Raw genomic sequence first — 10,704 nt, forward strand, 5'->3', positions numbered from 1 at the left:
TACCTTATATGGAAAATAATAATGAGTGATTACATATAGACACTGCTCGAATAATACTAAGGAGTTCCCTTTACCCTTATCAACAGGTTCTACTACTATTATTGTGGTTAAATGCATAATAGTATTGTGGACAAAATCACATACTTCGGCAGGAATTGAACCCACATCTTTCCGTGTAACAGGCGATCGTCTTGATCAACATACCAACGAGGCAAATTTTGAGATATAATTATGAACAAAGTGTTATTAAATGATTATTACGTATTCGTTTTGATTTCAAATAATTATTATGTTTTATTCGATGTATTTTATCTAGTTTTATAATGTATATGTTTCGTCCAAGAAAAATTTGTAATTGTGTAAAGGCCACATTAAATTTAGTTCTCTTCTCCCCCGATGTTCCTACAGTAAATTTCGTCAAAAGTTTCAATGCTTCAAATACTCTCGTTTTCATTTAATACTTCTCGACCTATATCGTCAACTAAAAGACAACCTGACAACCTCAAGAATACTCAAGATATCACAGAACAAAACAGATAAGCAGATGAAATATGAGCCCTATTCCACGAAGGAGATATCACTCCGATCTTCACACTTTTCGCCCAGCAAAAATTGACAAACAGTATGACGTACCTACTTCCGTTTCTGCACAAGGAGTGAGAAGTGCGAAGTTAGAGATGAAAAGTCCTTCATGGAATAGGTCTCAGATAACTAAAAAATATAACTCGTAAAGCATCGTCAAAATAAGGTAACAAATACGACCACAAATTAAAAATGAATTCACACCTTTAGAAGAGGTTAAGAATCGGGCCTTCGGTATGGGTAGCTCTCCTGATATCGCTTTGCAAATCTATCGATGTTCTCCTGTAAATCATATTTCTTTGCATCGTTTCTTGCATTCATTAAGTTTTGAGAAATTTCCATCTCCCTTGAGTTCACCACGTTTCGAGGAAATGTTTTTGAATATCTGTGCAAAAAATGGGATTGGAATTAGATTGTCTTGTTTATACTGTCCAATTAAAATGGAAACGTTACACATAAGTAAATGTTGCGTTGAAGCACTTTTTTTTAAATAGATGGTTGGTTCTTTTTGTCCTTAAGTTCGCCTGTGTGTTTGTTTCACCTTAACTTTCAAACGGTTTGTCCAGTTTTGATACAATTCGTCAAATATGTTAGACACAAAGGATACTTTCTTGTAAGTTTTTAGGGCCAATGGGGCCTTTTGAGGCCCTGCACTTTGGGAAAATTGGGTAATTTTTTCTGAAACATGTGACCGAAATAAATATTTGTACAGAAAATAATTCTGATAGTTTAAATTTTAAATAATATGGATGAGACTTACTGTACAGCTAGTATTTGCAGTCCTAAAGCTCCTGTCGCCACACCAATCAACAACATGACTAATGTAGCTTTAGATAATGTTTCAAACTTGTGAAGAAATTTAGGTACATGGATTGATTCATTTCTTTTCATCTGAGCTGCGAAATCATAGTAATCTTTCCAGTTCTCTGGTCTGAAATGAAAATTACAAAATTCTTTGAGCATTTGATTTCCAGTTGCCAACCTAGTTTAGTTAGCTAGAAAGGTTTAGCGTCTGCCTTGTAAGTGCTAGGTCACGGGTTTGATTCCCGCCCAGATTTTTATCCCCAATAGATAAGGTTCGCTCTTGCTTTTCTCCTATCCTTCTTCCTTCTCTCTTCACTTTCGGGACAGTAAAACCTTAGCAGTTACAGTTCCCTCTATCAAACCTCTTTTTTAAATAATAATAAATATATTTCCAATTTTAACAAGAGAATGTATAAATATTAAAAAGTTTTGCAGTCAAATTAACTAATATTACTTAATTTATTATACTAAAGTATACCCCTAAGTATAAATGATCTATTACAGGGGTTTCCAACTAGTGGCCCACGGGCCACATGTAACCCGCCAGACCATTTTTGTGGCCCATGAAGCTTTTGGGATTTGTACAAACTTACTACCTAAATTAAAAAAAAAAAATGTTTGGTACTTTGGACAAAAACTGACCCCCTTTAGTGTTCAGCTACAATTATTATTAGAATACTTACTTTTCGAAAAATTTTGCCTGCGGCGCTTAAAATTCGATCAGACTGCATTTCTTTAAAGTTGGGGAGGGGAGGGGGGGTTCCTACAATGCTCCCCTATGTACATAAATATGTGGCCTGCAAAGTACCTCCCAATGTAGCATGTGGCCCACATACACATGGAAGTTGGAAACCCCTGATCTATTAGATCACAATGCAAGAAATGTAACAGTAATATATATGGATATATGATGTGATATTTACCTCTCACCACTATCACTGTAACTACTTCTAGCTCTTGTTTTATGTACAAACATATTCTGTCTGACTGTTTGAAGATTCAGAGAAGCATCATAATTTCTTCTACGATCCATATCATTCAGTATACTATAAGCTTCATTGAGTTTCACAAATTTATCATGAAGAGCTGGGTTGCTTGGATTTTTATCGGGGTGGAATTGTTTGGACAGTCTGATGAAAGCTGATCTGATTTCTTTAGGTGAACAATTTCTCTCCAATTCCAAAATCTCATAGTGGGTATGATCTTGTCCTGAACTATATCTGTAATCAAAACATAAAAATAAACTCAATCAAGGTTTTTAATAATAATAATAAACTAAGGAGTGTAATAGTTAATGTGGTGTACTTTTGGAGGTAGGTTCAAGTCCAAGTCAACTCTTAAAATTTTGTAAAGTGTATTGCTTGATTGGGGAAAGACAATTGATGCTTGGCACTGCTTGGAAAGCATTGATGCTTTAACACACATTTTTAATTGCTTATAGCTTGGGCTTTGCATATAATAGGACTGAATTGAAGTGAATCTTACCTTTGATTACAACACAGACCTGTTCTGTTAAACAGGAAAAAAGCTGATTTAGAGTTGAAAGTGTTGGTTTTCATACAGGAGCATAGGTGTGAATACATTTTTATGGGTAATTTTCTATTGGTACCAGTAGAAGATAAGTGTTTCAAATGTCAGATTGTCTGGATGCCATCAATTGTCATACTACAACATAAATACAATGACATGGAGTAATAATGTGGCTGTAAGTATTTTGTTTTATTCATTGAAGAAGGTAAGTTTGATAACGGTTCAGTAATACTGACAATGAATCAGTGCTATAGATTTATCACCTCATAAAAGGAAGAATACTATAATACCTCATAGAAGAGAGAATACTCCCTTTTATCACCTCTTAAACATACTTGTAATGGTGTAATATAGGTAATATAATAAGTACCTATCACTAGTAGCTCTGAGGCCAAGTGGGTATCACACTAAGCATGCACTTCAGAGGTCTGTTGGGGTTTGATTCCCAGAAGGGTCAGAGTTTTTTTCAGCTCTGTGCTTGGAGTTTGGGGTCTACTCAGCCTTGTGAGGACAAGTGAGTAGCAACTTTAATTGAGTAATTACCAGTGGCAGCGTTACAAGTGTGAATTCATGATATGAGTAGATGAAAATTAATAGTAAAGGAGGCACTTGGTAATGCTGTGGTAGAGGTACCCACAAAAGTTGTAAAAATGCTCTCTGTTATACCACAAAGATTCATGATTTGATATAATTCTTTCATCAATTTCTTGAAGATACCTACCTAATGCTGTTGGCAATTAGGTTCAATGAGCAAATCAAAATTTCCAGTCTTATATAATATCTAGCAACATTATCAAGGTAATTAGGTACGTAGTAGAAACTGGAGCAGTGATTACCTATAGAAAATTACCTGTGGTTTTCTCTCTTTTGACCCAAAAAAGCAGTTGCTTCCGGGATTTACAAACAATTCGTTTCTTCTTGTCACAGAGCTTACACGGCTTTTCCGTTTATTCTGGTACTATTACTATAATTAATAACTATTAAAATATAAAATGTAGATTTTCTGTCACTTCTCTTTATCACTTTTTTTAAATTTTTGTTTTTATTTTTTCTTTTGTTTTGTATTTTTGAAAAATCCCTCAAAATTTAACAAGGGATTTTTTAACGAAGGGAACAAATGAAAATTTCCCCACATCAAACACGAAAGTCCCCTCGCTAAAACCCTCCATTGGGGACCGATGTCATCGAATGAATCGAATCCACCGATGCAACCAATTTTGAGTTGGGACACCGTCACACCGTTTGACCGTTGACTTTCTAATCGCATTTTTCACCAAGTTTAGTCAAAGTTGAAAGTTTTTCAATTTTTGAGTTTTCTAGTTTCTACCGCTCAGGGCTTGATTCATGATGTCCTACTCCAGCAAAATGTAATCAATCATCTTCTGTCCATCTTGAAGTGACAGGACGTCCAACCCCACTGTTATTCACCATTTGGGTACCATAGGTAAGTTCAGAGGAATGGGGAGGATAAAAGTTCTCTTGGGAGTCATGTGATTAGAGGAAAATTGATAAACCCTTATTAATCATAATTTTTATGCACAGCAACTTCTTATGAATTGCATGACTCACAGCAAGATTATAGGTTGTGCGTGTTATCAGAATCTTTGTAGTTTTCTCGAGACCTTGGTTTTGTCTTTACTTACTGGAAAAACAGACCTTTTTCTAACACCACTTGCTAATCTGGTAAGTAGGTATTTAGTATTTTGTTTGGTTTTACAGTACTTACTTACTTTTTAAGTAAGTACCTACCTACTTACTTACTTTTTAAGTAAGTACCTACCTACTGTAAAACCAAACAAAATACTAAATACCTACTTACCACTGTAAAACCAAACAAAATACTAAATACCTACTTACCAGATTAGCAAGTGGTGTTAGAAAAAGGTCTTACCATTTTGCAATGTTTTGACATCATAGCAACTGTTATTATAGTTATGCAAGCTTTGTACAATCATACAAGCTCTTTCCCACTGCACTTATATTAATTTAAACTACTTATTTAATTTAATCATAGGTCATAACTTAGTCATAATATGACATATGACTCAAAAGTTATGATCAATAACTCTTAAAAAATCCATAGTGCTAAACTCTTTCTAAAATGAAGGTCAAATCCTTATGATCAAAATCATTCTTACAGAACTCGGTGCACTGCCATGTCTCAGAACAAAAAACCAGCAGTGGGTGAGATCCATGAAGTGGATTTAAGGGAAGACTACAGTCCTGTGGGTGTGAACATTCCACCACCTCATCCTACATCTTTAGATCTCAGCCATACCATGGGTAAGACTAGTTTTTTGGTACCTACTTGTGGAGAAGTCATGTCCATGGAATATTGCTACCAAAAGAACTGGCACAAACAAGTAGTGACCAGTGTTATTATAGGGTTAGGTTAAATACAAAAAGGAGCTTTTCTTTTCCATGGACGTGACTTCTGCATAATTACCAGTTTTTCCAACATAATGAAATCTACTCCTAAAAGTTATAATAAGCTACAAGAAAAAAAAAAAAAAAAAAAAAAAAACAATTATACCTATATTGTTTAAACATAGAAACAAACTGCCAGCCTCTGGCTGGTTGCTAAAAAAGCACAGCTATCAATCAGTCTCTATGTCAGTACTTTGTTCTTTATTTAGACTGACAAGACATCTGGTAGTTATGAACCCACATCTGCAAGCTAGAGGATAGCTAGAAAAAAGTATGAGCCAAAAATCACTATTAGATGTAGGTACCATTATAACAACTTACTTAGAAAATCTTGTAATGGTATGATCAAACATACTGATCACTGTCTAATTTGATTTCCAGCTCCAATGTCATTCCCAACCAGCCCTTCAGGGAACAGTGAAGGCAATCCTAAGAGTCCTGTGTCTAAAATAGAGTCCATCAAAAATTGGGGCATATCTACTTATAAATGTACAAGACAGATCATGTATGAAAAGCTGGGCAAAAGCACTCGAACTGTGGATTCAGGTAATATTTTATTATTATTATTTTGTTTTTTTTTTTTTTTTTGTTTTGTTTTGTTTTTCTTTTTTTTTTTTTTTTTTTTTTTTTTTTTTTTTTTTTTTTTTTTTTTTTTTTTTTTTTTTTTTTTTTTTTTTTTTTTTCGCCACAACTTTTTCTTTTTGCTTTGCAAAATATGCCTAGAAACCCAAGTATAATCCTTGGATCTAATTGGTTGATTTCAAATAAGTTAGATTGGGAAAAATTATCTTTGCATATTTGTAAACTCTACCTGTGAAATTTATAAGACCTTTTTTTAGACTGCGGGAGTAAAGGTTCAGTCTCGTTCTGGCAGAATAAATGAGGCATATTCTATTCTAAATCTAAATACATTGTAAATTCCACTGACATAAATTATGTATGAAATCATAAACATTTCTACAGTAAGATCTGCAGTTTACTCTGAACCATTCTAACCTCCCCCCTGTTTTCCAATTTTGCAGCGCCTCAACGATTCATTCTACGAGCTCAGCGACTCCTCTGTAGGCAGCCCCCCTAGTCACCCGGCTCCGTTTCCTCTGGGCCCTATCGGCCCCAAGAAACCCCCTAGACCCAGCCCTGATCAGGACTGGAGCCATTGGGTGCAGAGGGGCAGTGGGAATAGCGAAGTTCATGGATCTACCACTGGCGCTAGTGATGCTTGGATGCAGAGAGGCAACGGAGCAAATGAAGTTCATGGATCTGGCACTGGTAGCGCTAGTGATGCTTGGATGCAGAGAGGCAACGGAGCAAATGAAGTTCATGGATCTGGCACTGGTAGCGCCAGTGACGCAAGTACTCCAATATGCTTCGTCTTGCCCGTGCTTTGACCAATAACTTTCATCAGGTTGTCCAGACTCAGGTATTCTTATTTTCCTTTGTGCTGTTTTCTTTTTTTTTTTTATTATTATTATTATTTTACAATGAAAAACGTCCAAATGTAGACTAACATAAAGTCATCATATGTAGCTGTGTAGACCTGCCCTACCTATTTTCTCCAGGACTTCCAGAAATTGTATCTTCATTACTTAAATACTTGTTTAAATTTGTGGGATTTTAATCTTTTGACCATTTCAACCTCTAGAGTTTTGTAAGGTTTTATCTTTGAGGACTGCCTTTTTATACAAGTACAGGTCAATTTTAATAGGTATAAATTAGTAAGGACAAAAAATCGCGACAGTAATGTGATCCCTTTTAAAATTGCTATAAGATCTTAAGTCACGTGTTCTTGTTATTTTCTTTTTACAGCAAACACTAGGAGAAGCTTTTGCTGATTTAGCACAAAAATCACCAGAGTTGCAAGAGGAATTTCTCTGCAATTCGGAAACCCAAAGGAATTTAACAGGCACAGGCGAAATTTTGTTGAATGCATTGAATTTATTTGTCTCGTCCGTCAATACGCTGTGTAATAAAACCATTGAGGATACTCTAGTCACTGTGCGCCAGTATGAAAATGCAAGGTAATTATTGAATGAAGTGGGCTGTGGGTTGTAAGTTTAGAGACAAAGATTTTGCAATTTTAGTTTACGTTTCTTTTGTGTTATTGCTCGAATTTGCCGACTTAGATCATTGGGTGTGTAGATAAAAATCAAGTACTCAAGTAGAATAATATGTAAAAATCTTGCAATGCCACAGTAAGCTCTGAATATCGTGGCAGGAGTTAAAAGAAATTGCATTTAAGGATTTATTTTTATTTTATCAATAAAAAAGACAAAAAATACTGTAGGTTCTTTGAAAAATAATAAATGTGATTTTGTAAATGAAACATTTTCCTTTTTTTTTTTCAGAGTGGAGTACGATGCATACCGTACAGATCTTGAACTTCTGCTTCAAGTCACATCCAATGTCGACAGCAATTGTTCTCATCTGGACGAAGCCCAGAGGAATTTCCAAACACATAGAGAAAACTTTGAAAAGTTACGGAACGACGTGGTTGTGAAACTTCGCTTCCTAGATGAAAATAGGGTAAGCACATTTTTACTGTGTATGTTGTATTATTACTTTTAGTATAACGATATGAACGGAAATAATTCGCAAGTCCAGAGGAAATGATTTTCAAAAATAAAGCTCTAAGATTTCAATTTCCTGGACTGCAAAAGAAAAATAATTCCCATCAAGAATTTTAGTATATTTTTCTGACTGCTTTTAAGTCAGTCATTTATTTTTGTCTCAACATTGGTTTTAATTTCTTGCCATTTCTGTTTCAGATCAAAGTGATGCACAAACAGTTACTTTTATTTCACAATGCCATTTCTGCATACTTTAGCGGCAATGAACCTGGCTTGCAAGCAACATTGAAACAATTCAACATTAAAACTAATAAAATACCTAGTCAAAACTCCATGCTCTACTCAGCGGAACATTAAATAATCTCATTGATGTTTATATTATTATTTTTTTTTTTTTTTTATTTTTTACAATTTTTTGTTTGTTTTGTTGTGATTTATTTTTACTTTTTCCAAGATGACATTGTCACTGACAGCTAGCGTCCTTTTTACTTCTGTCCAATGATAGGCCTATTTAAAAGTATAAATATTTTCGTAGGTATTTTCTCAGAATTTCGTGCACAAGATTGATTTATAGCTGAATTATTTAGGGGTAAAATTATTGCTCTTTGGGCAATTTGGTCCACCCTTGAATCCTTACTTAAAACAAGTCTCTTATGGACTTAAAGAAACATTATAGATTTTGTAAAGTAAAAACGTCACTTAGTACATTTACTTAGTACCGTAAAATGGGGTAACTTTGCACCGGATTTTCACTTTTTTTTTTTAGTAAATTTGTCATAACTCTGGAACAAATGACCACAGAATGTTCTGGATACGTTCAAATTGTAGCCAAAGGAATTTAGAGGCATTTTTGGAACGATATTGGGTCTTAAGTATTACCCGAGAGCCAATTTTCTTTGACAAACTTTGGTGCAATGTTGCCCATAGGCAAGGGCAACTTTGCACCAGAAAAAATAATTGCCACAAAGGTGCAAAGATATACACTTAGTTATTTAGAGCATGTAGTTCTGGACCTGGGAAGCTATAGATCATCAAAATCGGTCCAGTAGAAAAAATTGTAAAAATAAAAAACTAATGGAAAACACGAAATTTTCCTTTATTTTTTCAAAGTTTCAAAGGAGTAAAATATAAAAGAAAAACTAGGTTAACAAAATTGAACACAAAAATAAACAAATCGAACACTTCTGGTGAATTAGTAGGTAGGCAGGCTAGGTAGGTAGGCACCTACCTAGGTAATATTTATGTAGGTACCTGACTACAATTCGAAATCTGATTCGGATTCTGAGGTAAATAAAGCCCCCTCAATGTCCGAAGAACCTACAATATTACCCCTGCAATCAGTGCACAGGTAAAGCATTTCCTCGTCACTGTCATCTGCATACCAATCATAGGATTTGGGTAAGCATAAAATGTGACACAACTTGTGACAATGATTACACTCTACGAAATTTTCTGATGATATCCCTTTTTTGATGGGAAGCCCACAATTGCGGCATGGTTTGACTTCTACCTTCTTCTGTTTTTTCACCCTCTTTGATTGTTTTAATTCACGCTTGATTGTCTTTCTTTTGAACTTCTCCGGGGGGTCCGAGTCCGGCACGCCATCTCGTCTGATCTCCGGGGCATCTTGTCTGATCTCCGGGGCATCTCGTCTGATCTCCGGGGTCTCTCCTCTGATCTCCGGGGGTCCGAGTCCGGCACGCCATCTCGCCTGATCTCCGGGGTTTCCAAGTCCGGCGCCCCATCTCGTCTGATCTCCGGGGGGACAGAATTTTCTTCAATTTCTCTGTTAGTTGTCAGGTCCATGACTCTTACCTCATCGTCATGTAGAATGAAGAGTACATCATCAAACTGGTTGTGCTGAAAATCGTCGTTCAGGAAGATTGCATCACAGGGTTCATCATCAAACTCGTTGATCTGAATTGTCAAGTTTTCTTTCAGTTTCTTGTTGCTCTCATTTTGGTGTTGTATTTCCTTGATTTTATCGTACAAACTACTTTTCGATTTATTCTTTGAATCTGGTTGTTTCCCAATACGACGAGGTTTTCTTTTTTCCTTCTTGATTTTCGTTGTCATTGTAACTTTCTTATCTTTTGGTTTGGCTGTTGCAACTTGAGGTTCGGAAAAGATTATCTCATCTTCGCTAGTTTCAATATTGTGTGCATTGTCTGTCCTACTGGTGCTTTCTCCTACGTTCAAGTTTTTGTTGAGAACACTTTTTCCAGGTGATATATTATTTTACAAATGGAGGTTTTTATTGAACAGCCGTTTAGGGGTTCCCCAAAAACCATATTGTACTTGAAATGTTAGTCCTATACTCGTACGTTTACAAAATAATTATATTTTCTCTGATTCATCACAAATTGGACCAAAGCGATTTTTTCAGTGTGATTATTCTCACTTAGAACGGCCCATAGTCTTTATATGCACGAATATGTATATTTTTTGTTAGTAAAATTGAATAAGGGTAATAGGAAGACGTGTTACGTTAAACGAGATTTTATTTTTTACCGTAATTATGCTTTTTCTTCTAATTCTAGTCTAAAAAAATTCCTTTCATTTTCCAAGTCATGATCTCGTTTATAAAAAGTATTACCTACTAGATGAATTATTATTTATTAAATTAATATTAACATAAAGTGCACTCAAAAAGTTTTACTAAGAAATTGTTTCATTGAAACAGAGCAAGGCAGTGTAATGCTTTAATCTGAGTTGATAGGTGCCTGAGACAATATACAATAATCTCGCTTCTATTACTTTCCTTGTTCTAACATGTAGTACCTAGTATTGTATA

General features: G+C 35.1%; 2 protein-coding genes across 2 annotated transcripts; one reads left to right on the forward strand and one right to left on the reverse strand.

Moving 5' to 3' along the window:
• Positions 1-264: 264 nt before the first annotated feature.
• On the reverse strand, positions 265-3,956 carry LOC103517591 (dnaJ-like protein 60). Its single transcript, XM_008482639.3, has 5 exons — positions 3,767-3,956; positions 2,872-3,051; positions 2,310-2,606; positions 1,343-1,513; positions 265-967 (listed from the first exon to the last, which is right to left on the reverse strand). Exons 2-5 carry the CDS (start codon positions 2,967-2,969, stop codon positions 799-801), a joined length of 735 nt encoding a protein of 244 aa, XP_008480861.1. The 5' UTR covers positions 2,970-3,051; positions 3,767-3,956; the 3' UTR covers positions 265-798.
• A 182-nt stretch (positions 3,957-4,138) lies between these two features.
• Positions 4,139-10,342, forward strand: LOC103517647 (arfaptin-2). The gene is given in 8 exon segments (XM_008482692.3): positions 4,139-4,360; positions 5,057-5,199; positions 5,725-5,889; positions 6,311-6,317; positions 6,661-6,763; positions 7,150-7,361; positions 7,689-7,866; positions 8,109-10,342. Coding segments are annotated over 7 exon segments (951 nt in total). The 5' UTR covers positions 4,139-4,360; positions 5,057-5,072; the 3' UTR covers positions 8,268-10,342.
• The last annotated feature ends 362 nt before the right edge of the window (positions 10,343-10,704 follow it).

The sequence above is a fragment of the Diaphorina citri genome, unplaced genomic scaffold (assembly GCF_000475195.1).
Source record: "Diaphorina citri unplaced genomic scaffold, Diaci psyllid genome assembly version 1.1 scaffold56, whole genome shotgun sequence".
Classification (NCBI taxonomy): Eukaryota; Metazoa; Arthropoda; class Insecta; order Hemiptera; family Psyllidae; genus Diaphorina; species Diaphorina citri.